This window comes from Hordeum vulgare, chromosome 2H, assembly GCF_904849725.1.
Source record: "Hordeum vulgare subsp. vulgare chromosome 2H, MorexV3_pseudomolecules_assembly, whole genome shotgun sequence".
Taxonomy (NCBI): Eukaryota; Viridiplantae; Streptophyta; class Magnoliopsida; order Poales; family Poaceae; genus Hordeum; species Hordeum vulgare.
The window spans coordinates 93,552,013-93,573,750 of NC_058519.1; the positions used below are offsets into that span (position 1 = coordinate 93,552,013).

Genomic DNA, 21,738 nt, shown 5'->3' on the forward strand with positions numbered 1-21,738 from the left:
TCCCCATTCCATCCCATCAAAAATAGATCAGGTGCTATCTTTTTCATCCATTTTTATACATATTGTTTATTCAAAGAGAATTACTCTGTACTGCAATGTATTTTACGTAGGGCAATTTTTCATTATAAAGCGGCACAATACCGCGGAGATGGAGGCGTGCCAACATCAGTCTGGATCGGGGTTCGTTCGTGTCGCACCAAGACGGGGTACAATGACGCGGTCAATTCTTACGTCCGTGCAACCAAGGCGACTTACAATGACGCGGCTAACTCTCACGTCCACGCGACCCAAACGGATTACAATGACACGATCAATTCTCACGACCGCGCAACCAAGAGGGCTTACAATGCTACGGTTGATTCTCGAGTCCATGTCAAAACGCCAGACAACTCTCGCACTCAAGACGCCGCCCTCACGGTCCGGATTATGTCGAACCCGCCGGTGCAGTACTCACCTCTCTTATACGAGCCGCCCAACAGACGGACGCAAGCCGCCGCCCTCACGGTCCGGATTACATCAACCTGCCGGTGCAGTGCTCACCTGTACGAGCCGCCCAACAGAAGGACGCAAGTCGCCACCCTCATGGTCCGGACAATATCAACTTGCCGGTGCAATGGCTTTATATCTCGGAGATGGAGCAAGTACCAGTATCTTTTCTCTGCCGGTTTATGCCACAATCAAGTATGGAGACTCTCAAGCCGCCTCCTTCAGTCGACTTAAGACTCGGGGGCTACATGGACATGACTCGGCAGACTCAACTGGGATGAATAATTCAAGAACCACGGGTCATTAGACAAAAATTAAGCCGGTCTTGGGTGGTGCTTGAGCTTTCTGACTCGCCCCATCCTGTCGCGACCTTATGAGCCGACGAAACCATCATCTAGGGTGGCGCTTGAGCTTTCTGACTCGCCCCATCCTGTCGCGACCTTATGAGCCGACGAAACCATCATCTAGGGTGGCGGCTGAGCTTTCTGACTCGCCCCATCCTGTCGCGACCTTATGAGCCGACGAAACCATCATCTAGGGTGGCGCTTGATCTTTCTGACTCGCCCCAACCTGTCGCGACCTTATGAGCTGACGAAACCATCATCTAGGGTGGCGCTTGAGCTTTCTGACTCGCCCCATCCTGTCGCGACCTTATGAGCCGATGAAACCATTATCTTGGATGGCGCTTGAGCTTTCTGACTCGCCCCATCCTGTCGCGACCTTATGAGCCGACGAAACCATCATCTAGGGTGGCGCTTGAGCTTTCTGACTCGCCCCATCCTGTCGCGACCTTATGAGCCGACGAAACCATCATCTAGGGTGGCGCTTGAGCTTTCTGACTCGCCCCATCCTGTCGCGACCTTATGAGCCGACGAAACCATCATCTAGGGTGCATGCTTGAGCTTTCTGACTCGCCCCATCCTGTCGCAACCTTATGAGCCGACGAAACCATCATCTAGGGTGGCGCTTGAGCTTTCTGACTCGCTCCATCCTGTCGCGACCTTAAGAGCCGACGAAACCATCATCTAGGGTGGCGCTTGAGCTTTCTGACTCGCCCCATCCTGTCGCAACCTTATGAGCCGACGAAACCATCATTTAGGGTGCGCGCTTGAGCTTTCTGACTCGCCCCATCCTGTCGCGACCTTATGAGCCGACGAAACCATCATTTAGGGTGCGCGCTTGAGCTTTCTGACTCGCCCCATCCTGTCGCGACCTTATGAGCCAACGAAACCATCATTTAGGGTGCGCGCTTGAGCTTTCTGACTCGCCCCATCCTGTCGTGACCTTATGAGCCGACGAAACCATCATCTAGGGTGCGCACTTGAGCTTTCTGACTCGTCCCATCCTGTCGCGACTTTATGAGCCGACGAAACCATCATCTAGGGTGCGCGCTTGAGCTATTCTGACTCGCCCCATCCTTTCGCGACCTTATGAGCCGACGAAATCATTCTTGGGTGGCGTTTGAGCTTTCTGACTCGCCCCATCCTGTCGCGACCTGATGAGCCGACGAAATTACTATTTTTTACCTTCCTGGCACTGCCACAAGGTTTTTCAGGCTTTTTTCTGACTCGCCTCAAAATATCTTGGGCCGATTGCTATTTATTATCACCCATTACTCACTGAGGTGCTAGCCACCGTAACTCACTGAGCCGGCTTATTTAAAATAGCTTGATGTCATACTTATCATATCATATACATGCATCATATTGCATTACATCATACATCATACATACATATCATGCCGGTCTTCAAACCGGGTCAAAGCATAAATTCTTGCAGGTGCAAATAAATCTTTGAATAGCCAATTTGGCTGGATTTTTATCATGGTTTATCATAACCAGTGTTAAATGATTGGGGTTTTTAAGCCAACTCGGAAGAATTGACTATTGTCGAAGACCCGCCCCATCACATATAATGCCGAGTCATCTAATTGACCGGCCCTTGGATTTCTTCAATTTGTGCTATGTAGTAAACTACAACACTTATGGATTTCTCAAACATATGGATTTCTCAAGGATATATTTGTCGGGTTACATTGCAAACCACGGTCAAGGATTTCTTTTATCACAAAGGCATCATCAGCTCACAGAGTGGATATGATTTTATTCTACAATGGAAGGAATAGCCCCGAGTCGCGGCAGGCACACAACCCGACACTTGGGGGCTACATTATTCAAATCAAGATTACATCAAAGTATGAAAGTCCCATGTCGCTGCAAACATACACCATGACACTTGGGGGCTAATGCAATCCGCTTTTCAAATCATCACATCATCAACAGACCCGGCTACCTCAAGGAGATAAACCGGTCTTGGAGGGCTACATACCGCTCTTTATTCAAGTATGGATTCAAGGAAGCACCGGCTCATCATTTTTATAATGATTCGGCCCTTGGGGGCTACATCATATGATGTTTTATTTTCAAAAGAGAAGAACGTGGAAGTCCCGAGTCGCCGCAAGCAATCGACCCGTCACTTAGGGGCTACACTATTCACATCATAATATCTAAAGTCCCAGGTTGCCGCAGGCAAGACAACCCGGCCCTTGGGGGCTACATCACTAAGTTGTTTCACAAATCATGAGGTTCAAATTGAAGACCCGACCCATCATACACTGATGACCCGGCCCTTGGGGGCTACAGGTAATATGGATATATCAAAAAATTGAAGAGCACATTTTATTCTGTCATGGAGGTGAAGTATTGGGAGACCGGTTCAGCATATTTTTATCTAGTTGAAGCACTGAAAGACCGGCTCAACATCACACGGATTTTTCAATTGGAGTTCAGTTGTTTGACGGGGCACTACTAATAATGATGACCCGCCATTGTCAATCATGACCCACCATTGTCAATCATAACCCGCTGAAGCAAGAGAAGCTAGTTCAACATTGTGTGGATTTCTTATTTCCCAAATCTTCATCAAGCCAAAGCATTGGAAGCCGACTCAATGGCATATGTATTTTATTACAAAGGACACGTACCAACAAGATAATTGTGAAGACGGCTCGTTATTATGAAGAAGAAACCCGGATTTTTCAAGGAGCCACTTCAGTAAAATCAAGCCGGCCAGAGGAGCAAGCCGGTCCCTTAACTTATTTATTATTCTTATTTCAGGAGCTTACCATGAATAAATTCAAGCTAACCTTGGGGGCTAATGTCGGGGATATACCCCGTAGTGTAACCCGGCTTCGAGTATGACCCGCCAAAGGACTTGGCGACTCACCGGCGACTCAGCAGTGACCTGGCGGGCGACTCATATTTGTCCCCACAGGCGACTTAGATAAATGACAAAGGCCCAAGGCCCGACGTACACCCTGGCATAAGGCGACTCATAGAGAGGCCAGGAGGGTCGACTCACACGAGAAGGCCCAAGAAGAAAGACTCCCACAAGAAGGAAACAAAACCCGGATTAGGATTCAAGAGAGACTAGTCCTATTCCTACTTCCAGTAGGACTCTACATGTAAACTTACCCCTTCCACCTATATAAGGAGGGGTAAGGCGCCCCAAGAGGGACAAGAGACACAACTTAGGTCTAGACAAGACAAATCATGAGATATACAAATTAGACACCCACGAGATTAGAGGTGGCGAGTCTACACCCTTGTAATCGAGATCATCATCTTCATCAATGCAACACAAGCAGGACGTAGGCTTTTACCTCCATCGGAGGGGCCGAACCTGGGTAAACTCGCGTCTCTCGATTCCGACCAACCCCTTCAAGCCGCCACATGGTTGCGATGGCCTCACACCTAAGTTCTCTCACGAGGACATCTGCCGTGACAAAACCACGACAATGTCCGAGGGGGAGCCCTTTACTTTGTGTTGGACTGAATAATATAAATCCGAAATTGTTTGGTGCATATCAAATAATTAACTAGCGGATACTCGTGGTGACATTAGAGTTGATTGATGCGTATGTTATGGTGTTATTGTAGTATGCTCTCTAGGGTTCTTTGTGACACGTATGTATGGATCAATTGATTGATTGGGAAGTTAACTTTGAGATGTTTTTGCTACCTACAAAAATTTCATCTTATGTTCTCCGCTATTAATAAGAACTTTGGAGTGATTTTTTAGGTCATTCATTTGAGGGAAATTTTCTACTATCCTACAAAGCTTTATGCTTGGAGACCAAATAGAGTCTACGAGAATAAAGTTGTGTAGTAGACATCAACAACGGACATCGCCGCCCCTGTTGTTCGCGCCTCGCCGCGATGACCATGAGGCCACCTCATCCACATCTATGCCCTCGGCATGGCGTACTCCGGCAAGGAAGAGTATGCCATGGGATGTAGGCACGCGTGGTGTTCCCATGTGAGTCGTACCCCATGTCCTATACCCCGGGCCGTAACTTCACTTCTTGGGGCTCGCGGCCGGTGAGTTTGTCACACATAGGGAAGGCATGATGTGGAACACGACCGACGAACATTTATACTAGGTTAAAAAAAATTCATCCACTTTTGTTTAGTTGAAACATCTTGAAAATGTAATGGTTCTAATGGAACTCGTCTGCTTACATGAAATTTGCCCCGTTTGTTCAAATTTCTTTTGAAATGTAGTATGCGTTAGAGATACCCCTAACATGGTGATGTCAATAGAACCTGATGTATCATTTTCTCTCTACCTAAACTTTTTTGGCGATGTAGCCGAGTAACAACGATAATAAGACTCTATTAGATGGAATAAATAAACTTACCACAACACCATTACACTACACTGTTTAGGGTGTACACTTTGTACATGTTTCTCATCAAATAAACTTACCACAACACCGACACACTACACTGCTTAGGATGTACACTTTGGGCATGTTTCTCAACATGTACTATAGAAGCACCGATTCAGATCAGATGCTTTATCCAACAACATTGATTTGGCGATCCTCTCAACTTCCTCTTGGAGAATGGCACAACAAGGTTGGTGGGATCCAAGGATGGGAGGTCAAACACATCCAAGTTTAAGGAGTGGTCACGATTTGGCGCGAATCCAAAGATGTTCCTGTAGTATTTTTTTGAAACACGAACCCTTAAGTCCCTATTAATTAAAAAATTCAAAGAGAGTTGCCCGGTTAATTAATGGAAACCTGGCGAAAATCGTTACAATATGACCATCGAAAAGGCACCCAACCGACCTAGCACCCACAAGCTCACACACACCACCGAGGAAAGGAGATCATCGAGGTTGCGCGCAAAGTCATCGACATCACCTCTCTTCGAGCAAGCGACTCCGACTTCATCACAGACGACTCATCAAGACCCCTCCGGAAAAACAGTACACGGAAACCCTACCGGCCATGGAAAATAATTGATAGTATTCATCCACCACAAACTTTGTGTGGTGGTCTAGCTCTATAGGTAAGAAGTACTCCACTGATGTATCGTCTACGTGCTGAAGAACGGGCGCCCCTATGTCTCGCTTTAAGCAGGACAGGAGGGAACCCCTCGTTGAATGGAACCGGCGGTTGGGCTGGTCCAGGAGTGTGGGAAACACCAGCTCTGTTTTCTGTCTTTTTTTTCATTTTTTTGCTTTCTTTTTTTAATTTTGTTTATACTTCCAAAAATCCAAATAAATATATTTAAAAAAACCACTCTTTGTAGAAACATTTGAAATTTTTTGACCAAGCATTTGAAAATGTTAAATGTGTATAGAGATGATTGCGAGGGTAAGATCTCTTCTCATCTTGTAGGGTGCTGTTTTCTTGCACAAGTGCCCTAAAGCTGGACTATCTGCACTTGCAATTCAAAGAACAGAGCTGCCTATTCACGTGGAGTTGGACTCATGGCAAGTTGTGAGAATGATAAATGACGGGGCCACTGATCGCTCGGTCTACTCATCGCTGGTGGAGGAAATCAAGCATCTTAGTAAGTTGTGTGGTACAAAATTTACTCATGTTCTTCGTTGCCAAAATTCTGTTAGCGATTATTTGTCTAAGTTTGCTAGAACTCGGAAGAGAACTGTCGTTTAGCTTAAGCCTCACTTGTGAGAGATTATTGATCTTTGTAATACGGACTATGGCCGTACCATTTGAGTAATACAAAGTTCATTCACAAAAAAAATGTGTATAGAGAGAATGTTTAACACATATATGAAAATGTATAAAATATAAAATATATATGAAACAATTTAATCATGTATTAAAAAATTAGTAAAGCATTTAAAAAAATGTTGAACAAGTGTTTGAAAATGTTAAGTAGACATTTGGAAAATGTTAAATATCTACGAAAAAATGTTGACTATGTATTTCAAAAGTGATGAAACAAATTTTGTCATGTACAAAAAAAAGTTAATCAAGCATGTGAAAAAATATTAAACAAGTATTTGAAAAATGTTATATGTGTATACAAAAAAATGTTGACCACGTATTAAAAACTGATGAAAATTATTGATCATGTATATAATATTAATCAATCATTTAAAAAATATTAAATGTGTATAGGAAATGTTGACCATGTATTAAAAAATGATGATTTTTTGGATCATGTATACAAACACTTTTTACCAAACATTGGAAAAAATGTTGAAAATTTATTTGTAAAATGTTGATCCAGCATTTGAAAAATGTTAAAATTTGTATAGAAAAATGTTCACCATGTATTTAAAAATTGATATTTTTAAAAAATATGTGTTAAAATGTTAATCAAGTATTTAAAAAATGTTGAATAGGTATTTGAAAAATATTAATCAAGCATTTAAAAAATATTAAATGTGTATATAAAAATTGTTGACTATGTGCTCAAAAGAATTAATATTGCATTTATTAAAACAATATTCAAGCATTTAAAAAAGTGTGCATAGAACAAATGTTAATCTTGTAGGTAAAAAATGTTGATCAAGCATTTTGAAAATGTTTAAGATGTGTATAAAAAAGGGTTGAGCATGTATTGAAAGAATATTTATCTTGTATTAAATATGTTAAACATGTATTAGAAAAATATTTTTCACATATATGAAAAATATTGAATGAAAACAAAAGAAATAAAAAATAAGTACAACCAAATAGATAAATGTAGAAAGTATAAAAAAGAATGAATGCAAAACAAAAACCGGAGAGGAAAAAGAAAATAAAGAAAAGAAAACGAAAAAGCATTGAAAACCAAAGAAACAAATAAAAAAGATTAACACCCCCCCCCCCCCCCCCCGGAAAAAAAAAGAGAAGAAAAAATAAAAGAAATAAAAAATGAAAGAAGAGAAAAGAAAAAAACAAGAAAATGGAGAAAAGAAGAGGAAAAGGACATAAAAACAGAATGCCAATTAAAGACCTCTTCTACTAGGTACCGTCCAAATAGTTTAACACCTTGTGGATGTGACCGAAATCGCTGTTTTGACCTTTTTCTGGATATGTTAGCACAATTTGACACTGTTAGGAAAAAAATGACCTTTTTCATAGCGCTTGCACCCCTCGACGCTATGCATCACTATATGACGTCGCTACACATGGCGTTATGCCAACGACAACGTGACACCGTCAGGCCCCAGACTACTACGTATAGCACCGTCATACACGCCGTTATGTTGGGAACCATAGCGTCCCAATGCTTGCCGCTATTGCTGTAGCAAATTCTGGAGGGGCGCCATTGTGCCTAGTATAACATCCCATATAGTGGCGCTATACACCCATGAGTGTTCTCATTCATTAATATATTTTTTTCCAATTAACGCCCCGTTTGGCATCGGTATATTTTTATACACTTCTATTTATTTTACAGGTATATAATACGGATCACACTTGATTTTCAACCGAAAAAACCCGACCGATGAAGGTCTGTCTTTTTTACACGGGTATGGTGTTATGAAACGCCAATCGAATCAGGGCGTGTGTCTCCAATTCATAACACTAAAGTGAAGACGGCTATAGTGTAGAACATAGCGCTCTACCAAGTGGCGCTATGCTTGCCAGAAAACTTAGGGAAATGTGTGACAAGTTTACAACAATTACAGGAATTTCACATTATGAAAACTTCATTGATGAAAAGTTCACCACAATTATGACAAGTTTAGAGCTAAAAAGAGTCCTTGAGATCACATACCACGAGTATGCATGTGTATACTATTGGACCACCTCCTCACTAGCATCATCGGGGCACTGGCTAAAATGTTCTATGATCCAAACATAAGTCACATCGGCGGGGACTCTGTATTTACTTGGGTCATTCGACACCGTAGGAACCACACTGATAAGGTCAAACATCTTATCGCACCAGTTAGCAACATCAATGCTAGTCTGGTATTCCCTCGATGGGAAGTGCAAGGATCATCGAAACATCTTGGAAAGTCATGAGCATCTCCTCATTCAAGGAGATTTGACGAAAAAGGGTTTTCCCCCGCCTTATATTATAAAGCAACGGCACCATACATCCAACATAACCACAAGTCTAATCCAAAAAAAGAAATGAAAGAGTCGAGACAACAAGAAAGTAAAATAAGTCTCACTTGGGGCACAACACAACACACTCCTAAGAAACAACTACATGCTAATCCGGCTCCGAAGGCGGTGGAGCAGGAGGCGGCGCGATGGAGGTCGCGTGGGAGCGGAGGCCGGTGCTGATAATGTCAATGAAGCCTTGTTGTCGTCGTTTGCTAAGCCGCTGTCATAGCTGCAAGAAGCCACACAATTTGTACATGGCGTCAGTCGTCCGTTGCGGAATCACATGTTCGATCACTAGTTTGTTTCGCACATTCCACAGCGTCCATGCTAAGGCACCTATAGCCACGCACATGGAAGGGTGGGTCTCACAAGGGGAGTGTAGGACCTCGCTGAATAAGTCCGAGAGGTTATCATGGGACCAATTACCGCCCACTACATCTCGGAAGCACCCCCACAGGAAGACCGTGACTGGACACCGAAAGAAGATGTGGTTGGTGTCCTCATGCACATCACAGAGGGGACATTGACCGTCACTAGGGTCGTTGTGTTTAAGCACCTTCGTCCCCAAGGGTAGACAACCACAAACCCATTGCCAAAGAAATTTCTGAATCTCGGTGGCAACTTAATCTCCCAAAGGAGATTTAACTCCAGCGGCCCAGGGGTGGCCAACAAGGCTTATAGCGAGAATTAGTGGAGAAGGATCCACTCAGTTGGAGATGCCAATAGGTGGCATCCGACTCTAGGGAGGGGGTGTAGGGCGATGCATTCGAGCATCTCTTCCCACTGGATGTGTTCCTAAGAACCAAAGGTATGCCAGAACGAGACCGTCCCAAGATCCATCAGTGCCGCCCCAACCGTAAGTTGCGGGCGAGTACAATTACTAAAGAGCGAATAGAATCGCTCCGTAGAAGGCCTACTGCCAAACCACCGGTCTAGCCAAAATATGGTGCTGACACCCGAACCAATCCTAATAGATGAGCCTATCCGAAGAACCAGCAATAGCTAGGTAAGAGCATCTCCAATAGCATGTGTATATTTGAATGTCTATATATTCATATAGACAATGATCTAAAAAATGGATGAATATTCTTGTGAACTGGTAATTTTGTCTATATGAATATTCATATAGACAATGATCTAAAAAGATTTCCTTACATACATGTCTAGTTTTGCATCAGAACGTCTATCTACAGGGACCATGACTGGTGGGCCGCCAGTGAGGAGATGGAGAGATCGTGTTGCAGTTGAGTTTGAACGAAGCCTTCACATCGTTCAAGCGTGGACATTGTCGAGGTCGATTTAGAGGATGTGTATGTTTGAACGATCATATAGATAAGTTGTTGGACGTCTATTTTAGATTCACATTGTAAAAAATAAATATAGATATCCATACAAGCAAGCTATTGGAGATGCTCTAATCGGGCTGGCTGGGAGCGAATGGGCTGACCGTAGCCGATGCGAGTAGTGCATAGCACCCTCAATGAAGGCCCTATCTCGGAATCATAGCGCCCCATATGAAGACGCTATAATAGCAGCACATGGGCCCGGCTGTGCCACGTTGTGCGCATCATGAGTTACAACGTTATAGCGTTGCGTACAGCGTCCCGGCTGCAAGCACTATGAAAAAGGTCAGATGTGAAAATAATTTCAAAACAAGGTCAAATCGTGTTAAACATTTAGAAGATGTCCCAGTGGCTATTAGTGAAACGACCCAACACCTATATGTCCCAGGTTCGTTCCTCACACACAAGCTCCTCTTTTTTAGTTCGTTTTTCAGAAGAAAATTGCTAATGGGCTTGCCTGATCACTGCGAACGCTTCAGCGAGAGATTGCTACTGTCTCGCATTCAGCCAGACATAGCTCTCGCGCTGAAGAACATGGGATGAAAGGTTTTTACCGATTGGGTGCTGGAGCTGGCCTTGTGTGAAAGCTTATTACATACTCCGTACAAAATCAACACAAAGAAATCCTCATAGAAAGTATTGAAAGCAACAACGGTCCTACTTGAAACGCTTGGTGCATGTTTCTCCTCAAATACTACAGTATGTTACACCGCGTTTTCCATAGAATTGCTGCATGGACTAATTCTCCTTCTGCTTTTTCTTGAGACAGGAAACACGAAACATCAGGGAAGGATAACGCGATGAACCAGTCCAATTCTCACCTACTCTCAAGTTCTCAATACGTGAATAGTATATCTATATAATCATGACAGCGTTATTCAGAGTTCAGACTAACAAGCGACTGGTAACCAGAAACCACATATATATCGGAAAAGCTGCAAATTGCAGCCTTATCACTCAGCATGGCTTTCAACAAATTAGCACCTGCGGTAGGGTTCGTGGTAGCGCTGACGGCGTTCCGCCTCACGAGTGTTGGAGCTTCGGCGCCACCAGGCAACTGCACAAGGGAATGCGGTGGGCTGGAGATCCCTTACCCGTTTGGCATCGACCTCGAGGATGGCTGCCAATTTTCTGACCGCCGGCAAGGCTTCAAGCTACGCTGCCTAGACCACGGCCAGGTCCGGTGGCTGAACAACATCTCCTCCTACTGCTACAACGCCACCGCCGGGAAAATGGAGGTCAACAGCCCGCCGTCCAACATGGACCTGGAGGGCTCCGTCTTCCGGCTCTCATCACGTCGTACGCCGCCGTGTGCGGGGCCACGTGCAAGGACGGCAACCTCTCGCTGCTGACCAACGGCTCCTGTGAGGGGATCGGCTGCTGCCGGACGGCGATCCCGAGGGGGCTGGAGAACTACCGGGTGTGGTTCGACAAGAGCTTCAGCAGCCGCAGCTGTAGCTACGCGGCGCTCGTCGAGGCGTCCAACTTCACCTTCTCGTCCGCCTACCTTTCCTCGTCGGCGTTCGTCGACGCCTACGGCGGGCAGGCGCCGCTGGTGGTGGACTGGGCTATTGGAACGCTGCAAGGGGAGACGTGCGAGTCAGCGCGCGCCAAGCCGGAGTCCTATGCGTGCGTCGGCAACGACAGCGTGTGCGTGGACTCGCCTATTGGACGAGGCTACATCTGCAAATGCAAGGGAGGGTTCCAAGGAAATCCTTACCTTCCATACGGATGCAAAGGTAACAAAATAGTCTAACAACAATTCCACACTTACCATACAACCAAGGTTCCAGTCTTCAATTCAATTTTCAGGATAACTTATCCCAAATGATAATTGTTTTTTTTTTTTAGAGAGAGAGAGAAATGATAAGTGTTACGCGTGTGGCACAAAGCAGGTCCTGACTTTTTTACAACTAAAGTTGTCATCCTCGCGTTATTAAACTTGTCTAAAAAACATTCGGAGCTGTCATGTGTTCGTGCCACATGTGTGGGATGAATCAGGGTCTATCAATCCATCTTTTGCAAAATGAATTCGGTTTTAATGCAAAATACGACTTGAAATTGGTATTCTGATTAAAAAATGGATGAATATTCTTGTGAACTGGTAATTTTGTTGACATACCGTTTCTTTTACCTTTTCCAAGTAAGATTAGTTTCACTGTTGCACCAAATAATCAGCCAGTCCAAGTAACAACAATTCCACAAACTTACCATACAACCGAGGTTCCAATCTTAATTTACTTTTGCAGTGTAGTGACTTATTACTCCCTCTCGATCCTTGTAGAACGAGTTTGATCTTTTTCAAAACAAAGTACAACTTGAAATTAGTTTTTCGATTTTTTAAATGGAAGAATATTCATATAAAATAGCAAATTTGGCACAACATTGAATTTTCATGTGACAATAACACCAATTTTTCAACCACTAGCTAATTGCCCGCGCGTTGCAATAGGGACATACATATTCTAGTGGTTCAACACCAATCGTGTACGGTATATACCTTACACTAATGTACAAACACCAAACCTACCATTACGTCTGTATGCTCCCTTTTAATTTAACAGAAAATATTCAAGCAAGATTAGTTTCTAGTGTAAACTATGGCACCTCACCATCAAGAGCCCTATAGCCTCTCTTTAAAGCGATTTTTGACAGGCATATAAAATCCTTATGTTGGTGATCCATGGAATCAAGAAAAAATCGACCCAAAAAAATTACTATCCACTTTAAAAGGGTAAACCTAATCCCTCAATCAATTCACAACCCACAATTTGCACTACGATAATGTTTTACGAGTAATGTTACGCCTACAAAGGCTTACGTAAAGATTTTACGTATAAACTGATGTGTAAGATTGTGATTGGTAATTGAGGGATGAGGGGCCCCACCCCCACTGAAAATCAGGGGGAGAGAAGAGTTAGTTTGGAAGGTTAAGTAAACCTTTGTAAGTTTTTATATGTGTAGCATTATTGATGTTTTACCTAACCCCCAATCAAAGCCCACAATTTGCACTACCAAAAAAATGTTAACATTCTGCATTAGAGTCGTTATTAAGATAGGTCAATGGCTTCACTAAGGTGAAAATGTTATAACTATGGGAGTTCTACGCGTCCGCCGACCGATCTTTTTAAAAGATCAGTCGGACGCAAGTCGTTAGATTCGACGCATCAAACGATCGAGCGTCATCATCCATTATTGCAACACATGTCTTGTTACGAAATTTCTTGCAACAAACATCTTGTTATAGAAAAAAAAATACAACATACGTCTTGTTGCAATTTTGTTTTTGCAACAGATGTCTTGTTGCAGATTATTTTTTGAGTTTTTCTGCAACAACCATCTTGTTGCGGATTCTTTTTTGCAACAAAGGACTTGTTGCAAGATTATATTTCTACAAAGCGAGGCCGCGTCCTATTACAATAGTCGTTCGTCGTCAATATTTGCAACAAGATCCAGCGGCGAGGGCTCAATCAAGATCAATCCGACGGCTAAGCAGGCGGCAGATGGTGTGTGTGCATCAGTCGGCTGAACGATAGAGTTTATAGGCAATCTTAGAATTAGAGTCAGATTATAGGTACCTAGCCGTCTGGCTATCTTCCTAAAAAAACAATTGTCTCGTTACCAATGAAACTTGAAATATTGGTTTCATGTGTACTTCTACTGCTTAATTCATTTGTTTATGTCGTCATTTGAGGGTAGGTGCGCTGCAACTTCCATGCCAACCTCTGTATAGTGCATTCCATAGCCTCACGCCGATTGCCACTTCTCTCTAGCCCAGCTCTAAACTTCAACTGGCCATTGTAGTTCCTCAACTCTTTGGAGTTCCCATGGCATTTTTTCCTCCCACCACTTGTACACAATCAATCATCACAATCAGACCCTAGACCCCTGTGGAGCTCATTATTTTTGCCTTCAGGAAAAGGCTGACGAGATGCACATCGTCGTGTTTTAGTCGCCATCATTCTATGTATATGATAGTCAATATATTACCAACCCAAGTTCTAGGAAAGCTAGTCTTCTACCACATGACATGGTTAATATTCTGATTCGGATCTCCTACTAACCTTGTCAAGAACATCGGTATTACCTTGGAAAATGATGTTTTTCTTTGATAGTGTTATATGCTTGTGCACCTTACCAAGATGTGCCACATTTTGCAGATGTCAATGAGTGCCTTGACCCAAAAAATTGTGAAGGGACGTGCCACAATATTATTGGAGACTTCATCTGTTGTCCTCCGAGAACAAAATATGATCCCCAAAAAATGCAATGCACCTCTACCAAAAAGAGAACTCTTGTCATAGGTACCTACCTTTCAATTATTATTATGTGGTATATCGAAACAACGATATACTCCCTATGTCCCAAAATAAGTGACTCAACTTTGTACTAACTTTAATATAAAGTTAGTATACAGTTGAGTCACTTACTGTGGGACGGAGGGAGTACTTATTGGCATGTGGTTTTATATAGGTGTTATTATTGGGTTGGGTGCGGGCTTTGGAATGTTACTTCTTGGCGTGAGTGGAATGTCCCTCTCCTATCGATGGAAAAGAGGTATCAAAAAACAAAAACGCAGGCTTTATTTTCAGAAAAACCAAGGCCTTCTATTGGAACAACTCATATTATCAGATGAAAATGCAAGTGATAGAACAATGATTTTCTCCTTAGAGGAGTTGGAGAAGGCAACAAACAACTTTGATGAAACTCGGATTGTGGGCCGTGGAGGACATGGCATGGTATACAAAGGCATCTTATCTGACCAACGTGTGGTGGCTATAAAAAGGTCAAAACTTGTTGATGAATCTGAGATCCATCAGTTTATTAATGAGGTTGTGATCCTCTCCCAGATAAATCACCGAAATATCGTGAAGCTCTTTGGATGTTGTCTTGAAACAGAAGTGCCCCTCTTAGTGTCTGATTTTATCCCTAATGGCTCTCTATTTGATGTTTTGCATGGTGAGCCAACTCATGGGATGATTGTTTGAGGGTTGCTCAAGAAACCGCTGGAGCTCTCTGCTATCTACATACATCTGCTTCGATACGGTCTTTCATCGTGATGTGAAGTCCTCGAATATCTTGTTAGATGGAAATTTTACTGCTAAAGTTTCAGATTTTGGTGCATCAAGAACAGTTCCTATTGACCAAACCCATATTACTACAAATGTACAAGGAACATTTGGATACTTGGATCCAGAATATTATCAAACTGGGCAACTAAATGAAAAAAGCGATGTGTATAGCTTTGGTGTGGTACTCGTAGAGTTACTTACAAGAAAAGAGCCTGTTTTTAGAAGTAACTCAGGTTCAAAGCAAAACTTGTCCATCTACTTCATCACAGAGACTAAAGCAAAGTCAGTAAGAGAGGTGGTAGCCACTCAAGTTCTTGAAGAAGCAAGTGAGGATGAAATTTGTATCGTTGCCTCTCTTGCAGAGTCGTGTTTGCGTCTCCAGGGAGAAGAAAGGCCTACTATGAAGCAAGTGGAGAGTACATTACAATATTTGCGAACAAAAAGGTTGGCCTCATGTCATGTTGTTGAAAGGAACGAAGAGGAGATCCAACCACTTGTCCCTAAATTTGAACCTTTTGCAATTCATATGGATGACAAGGTCCATTCAGAATCATCTAGTTCTTTCTTCAGTTCAGGGTGACAGTTTTTTTCTTTTCCTTTTGAGAATGTCCGGGGTGAGAGTTTATGTCATTTGCTTATCTGGTTCCAAATATCTGAAGTTGTTAGTTTGCACTTTTTTTGTATCGTTGAGACTTAATAATCGTCATGATATTTCTCAGTAGCGGGTTTGCAGAACAATTCATTACTATGTGAAGACGGGAGTAGAATAATGGCTTATTCGGCCAAACACATGTACTGTGGTCAAGAGTGTTAGATTTTTCTATGGCTGTTTATCAGCATATTTCTTCTTGCAAGAATTGAGATTAAAAAAATTCTTCTCACTGCATATTTCATGCAAGAGCTATGACAACATTTTGCCATTTTTGTCTTGCTTGTATTTGTTGTAACAAATAACAATGGAACTAAAATAACTCACAGTGGTCATTTGAATTACAATGTACCGTCCAATCCGTGGATGCCCCATTACGTCCATCCAAACAGACCCCCAGAACTGTGGAACGGTACATTTTCGCTGCTACTACAGAAAAAAGTTTTTTTAAGGATAAAAAAAAGTTTGCTTAAGCACAATCCTAATTCTTAACAACTTCCGTTCTCTGAATTCGGAAGACTAATAAGTGGCGGGATATATATAAAGCACATGTAATTGTGATTTGTGCATTGCGCCATCAACCCTTGTGTATGGCAGTTGTACGGGGAAAAAAACAGGGCGGAGAATAGAACTCTGCTTAATCAACAAGGTTCAAGTGCATCTTAAATGTCTTCTCATTTTTAGAGAATGCCATTCGGCGAGCTTTATTGATTAGATAAAGTATATCGTTGATGAACATAGCAAAAAAATGAAACTAGGCCCAAAAGGCAACACAGATCACATCACCAAACAGCAAATAACAAGCAGGAGATAACATAGACAGATAGTAAATCAATCTTTTGAAGTCTCCACCATTCACTAGTTCAACAGATTAAACATGCATGATTCAAGTCACAATGCCAGATAACTCCACTTAAAAAGAACTGTCAAGCGCACTGACCCCATTAACCAACATGTTTCCCTATTTGCTCTCAGTATAATACGGTCTCATTGCTAAACAAAAGGAGATCAGTTCTCGTACTTCGGGTCTGCCATCACAAAGTGGTACGCGATGACCAGCACGAATATGAAGATGCCCAGGAAGTTGGTGAAGAAACCCAAGTCTTGGTCGTCAAACATCTGCACAAAACATTGCAAACAAAGGATAGTCAAGATGTGAAAACAGGCAATCCATTATGATAATCAAATGTACTGGTTGACACTTGTCAGAAATTCGTGACATGGCAGCAAAGTCTGAAGTACAACATACAAACACAGCTTATGAACGAGCTGTGTGTGTAGTGTCAAAGAGGAGGACAAGAAGCCTACAAGATAGTATAGGATTGTTGTGATAGGCTGTCAATACAAAATGCAGCAAGTCAAACATGTGGGAAAGCCCTGCTTAACCATCATATGGTCCTGATAGTTCCAAGCAAAGATTTCTGAGCACTGAGGCATATTCTAACACATCTAAAATACAAGTTAGGCCATCCATGTATCGAGATGGGAAGGGTGTCCTCTGCCTACTGTAGTCCAGGGGCGAATTGTGGGAGATGGGATCCTAACTAGATAAACTTTTAGTTGTGTAGGGTGATTAAAAGATGACCATAGTTTGGTCTGTGAAGAGTCTACTTGCTACTGATGTATAGAGCCAGATTACATAAGATGGTACGACTAAACCTTCACTACTGTGGGCATGCTACGAATATAATAATTATCTAGCGGAAGTTTCAAATGAAAGCAAGAGAGAAAGCTAGCAGATAGAAGAAAACAAAATTTCGATCACCAAATCCAGTGCAACACATGAATGGAGGTGAAATTTAGTTAAATGTTGTACAAGAGCACTCTCTCGGCAATGTAACAGAGGATGTAGAAAACATGCAATGATTGCTATACAGAGAAACATACGTATAACATAATCTTCCCCGTGCGACCATTCATGGGTCTTCAGATCTTTATTACCCTTCCTAAGTTTCTATTGCCAACAGAACTCTTCTTGTATGCAACATTTTGCGAACCCAATGACCCAGCCTCACTTCTACCTTTAAGCTCAATGTATGAAGGGAATATAAGTCATATTATCACCATGGATAAATTCAGCTCATGAGCTGATCAACTCAATATAGCTTAACCTGCTCCATGGGGGTTGCATAATCTTTTCAAAGTTAAAACCGGATAATTACTTTATGTATCGTCCTAAAAGCATCTGACGTCTGAACCTGACCAAGCGGATTACATTCACGCACCTATGGCATGCCCACACCCACCGGGCGATCCCCAAAGCGTACCATGACAACTACCCTTAATACAGCAGGCACACCTAGTAGGAGCAAAATCAACAAAGGAACATAACAGACTAAGCCTGAACCATTTCCTGCCATAATTCCAGGATCAAATCGAACGAGATCTCACGAGATGCAAAGCTGATCTGACCGCGTCACTCAGTCACCCAGCGGCGGAGGCAAGGTGGGACAAGCAGGCCCCCCCCCCCCCCCCCCCCCCACACACACACAAACAATCGAGCACTACGTGGGATAGGTATGCGTAACCAGCGATACGTTCACACAATCACAAGTAGCAGCATACTTGCCCCCCCCCCCCATCTCAAGTTCTCAACATGCACTTTAAGAAGAAAAGCCCATTAGTTGGCAACGTAGCCTTCGATCAAGTCTCACGGAGCTGCGTTCTTTTTTCCATGATTAGCGGATACGTGGGTGGGATTAGGCATTGCTGCCGCCGTCGTGTGTGCCCTTGCAGCCCGTCTGCCTCTAATCCTCCTGATCTGCTTCTCACGATCTTATTCGTTCATACGGCAAGTCTGCAACACAGCCTACTTCACTGCTCCAGCCAACAACTATTAGTGGGTTAGCACATTACACTCTTAATTTTTCTCTATTCTAATCTCGTCTCAGTGTTTAAAATTATACATCAGATTTTAGTTGTTTTGTTTTGTCATTTGAGATGCTACCAAGAATTCATATCTTTGTATGTGTCCAAGAAATTATCGTGATGCAAAGTATACTAATCTCTCTCGATTCTGATCTCCTATCATTGTTTTGTTTTGTTGTATGATTTCCTGTTTTCATTGTTTTGTTTTGTGGTTTCAGATGCTATCAAGAATTCATATATTGTATGTGCCCTGAAAATTACCGTGATGCAAATTATTAATTATATTGTATGATTTCCTGTTTGTGATGCAAAATTTACCTATGTTGACTGTATACAATATAGCCATAGCCAATTCTCAAACTGAAATTCTTCAACTATGAAGTGAAAAAACGCTAGCGAACACCACTAAGAATAATTGATTTTCTAAGCCGGTTGATTTGAGTTCTCAATGTAGTGAATTGTAGATGAGGCTAATGTGCAAGTTTCTCAACCTTGTTCTCCATAATTATCTCTTGCACAAGATTTTTTGCATGTACTCGACTACTCCCTCCTAGCCGAAATCGGACAGATCTGGCAGAAGAAGCCGCGGCGAGAAGGGCGAGAAATTTTCCGCGCGAGCAGATTTTTCGTGTGGGATCTGAGAGAAGAGAGCAGGTCGGGAGGGAGAGAGAGAGAGAGAGGGAGAGGGCCGCACCTTGCCGGCCGCTGTGCGGATCTGTAGGGGGCCTGGGCGCGCTCGCGGTCACGCTCGCCGTCGCCGTCGCCGCCGCCTGGTTGTGTTGGTCCTGGCTGCAGAGTGCACTGCGCTGAAACTGCCGAGTTGCGGGGAGGAAGAGCAGAAGAAGGCGTGGGCCGGGGTTAAAGGTCTCGTGACTCCGCATTGTCTGGGCCGGCTGAGTTCATCCGCTGGGCCTAAGGCACTCTGTGTCCGCAGCCCACGTGAGTGATGTCAACGCTCCAGTGCTCTCAGAACCAGACCTGGCCAAACGGACCGTGCTTTTTTGGCCGGTCCAGAAGCATGGCGGCCCAGCACGTCACGGGCCAGGCATGTCATGGGCTAATCGGGTCATGTCAGACATGCAGCCGTCTCGAGTCATGCGTGGGCCTGAAGCCTGGGCACATGAGCTAAAATCGGTCCAAAAGACATCCCAAAAGGCTAATAGCCTAGTAGGCCAGCGGGCTTGACGTGCCGACGAGCAGTGACAGAGCCACCTCCCGACGACCCCGGACAGCCGCCCTGGCTTTGCTCAGGAATCACCATTGAAATTACAACATTAAACATGAAGTGATTAGCTTTTTCTATGGGCAAATGGCCGCTGACTGGTGCCTTTGTGCTGATGCCCGGCTGTACGGGTGAGCTGGCTTCGCCATTGCCGACGAGCCAACCCGTATAGCTTCCGTGTCGTGTCTGGGTCTGAAGGTTGCGCATTTGAGTCGGCACGGCACGATCCGACTAATATTCGTGCCTCTGCGGGACGTGTCGTGTCAGGCCCATTTACGACGGGTCATACAGGCCCGTGTCGTGCACGCCCGTTTGGCTAGGTATGCTCACAACACCCACCAAAAAAAACTTTGGTGATCTAAAAAAACCTTTGTTGGGAGAAGAAGTCGCATTCTCGCATGTGGCATGTGGGCAACTGGAGGCACCTGAGTCCATCATGTCGGTGGTATCGTGGTTGATGATGTTCTTGCGGTGGTGTATGTGAGGGACAAGGTGGCGTGTGCGGGTGACGAGGTTGATGGTGTGGGTGCTTTGGCACCTCATTCTGAGGCGTTGAAGTCCATCTGATCACCCGTCTTTGACCGTAAAGATATGTTGGCACGTATTGACGAGGCGATCTTCAAGGAAAAGCTTTGTGGCTTGCTCGTCTCTTTGGAGGCAGCTAGCCCTGGTTCTAGCAAGGCGATTGCTTGTCTTCGAGTGAAGGAGGTTGAAAGTGCGTTATATCGACTAGAGGGGGCGTGAATAGGAGATTTTTAGAATTTCATCACTGAGGAAATTCATTTTGAGGAAATTCCTCACTTATGACTAACTTACAGCGAAAACAGTAAATGATCAGAAGTGCAAAGTATCACAACAGCAGTTTTTCAGAGTGAAGAATGTGAAAATAGATTGCACTGTGAGCACGCACGCAGAATACAGATGAGGATTAACTGACGTGAAGAATTTGTGGTTGAGGAAATTCAGAGAAAATCTTCAGCAAATTCTTCAAACAGTCTCAGTGAAAGTCATCAACACATAATACGAGGAAAGTAAGGAGTTGAGGAATTAGAACCCGTTTCTCAATGAAGACAGTCGTTGATGACCCAGTTCCAACTGCTGTGACAGTCGTACATCTGGTTTGGAGCGGCTTGGTATTGAAACCAAAGGACACACAGTCCCGGGACACACAGTCCCTACCGTATTCTCCTTGAGCTAAGGACACACAGTCCTCACCCAACACTCGTGGTAAGTCTTCAGGGCAGACTTCCAAACCCTCACAAACTTGGTCACCCGGCGATCCATAATTGACTGCTGGAAAGCTCTAGACCATTGCGCCTAACCGTCTGGAGGATGCACAGTCCTCAAAGGTAAAAGGCTTCAGTCCCACATAGGAACAACTTCTTCAGTGATGCTCAATCACTAGGTTTGGTTTGTGGTTTCGGTGTATGGGGTATTTCCTCACTGATGAATTACTCTCGAAGGCTCTGAGGAATTGGGTTGCTCTTATGACAAGTGTCAGTTTCTAACGGAGCAGCCAACCAGCTAGTGGTTGTGGGGGGTGGCTATTTATAGCCTAGGAGCATCCCGACATGATTTGACACTAATGCCCTTAAATAATATGACTGTTGGAGTGGATAAGACCAATGACTTGGCGTGGCTATCGAAACGGTCCGAACCCTCAACTGTGAGAGTCCTCATGTCACTCGTATTCCTCACTTGAGGCTTTTGGTAGGATTAGGCTTGGGTTG

General features: G+C 43.6%; 1 protein-coding gene and 1 pseudogene across 2 annotated transcripts; one reads left to right on the top strand and one right to left on the bottom strand.

Annotated features, from left to right (window-relative positions):
- The first annotated feature begins 11,111 nt into the window (after positions 1-11,111).
- Positions 11,112-16,680, top strand: LOC123425264 (annotated as a pseudogene). Its single transcript, XR_006621807.1, has 3 exons — positions 11,112-11,936; positions 14,358-14,501; positions 14,671-16,680. The product of XR_006621807.1 is annotated as a putative wall-associated receptor kinase-like 16 (transcript).
- Positions 16,681-16,729: 49 nt separating this feature from the next.
- On the bottom strand, positions 16,730-19,597 carry LOC123425266 (dolichyl-diphosphooligosaccharide--protein glycosyltransferase subunit 4C). The gene is made up of 2 exons (XM_045108944.1): positions 19,481-19,597; positions 16,730-17,037 (listed from the first exon to the last, which is right to left on the bottom strand). Exon 2 carries the CDS (start codon positions 17,035-17,037, stop codon positions 16,927-16,929), a length of 111 nt encoding a protein of 36 aa, XP_044964879.1. The 5' UTR covers positions 19,481-19,597; the 3' UTR covers positions 16,730-16,926.
- Positions 19,598-21,738: the final 2,141 nt, after the last annotated feature.

What these genes read in the sequence shown, in the direction of transcription:
- LOC123425266 (XM_045108944.1), bottom strand. Translation starts at nt 17,037, where the DNA reads ATGTTTGACGACCAAGACTTGGGTTTCTTCACCAACTTCCTGGGCATC.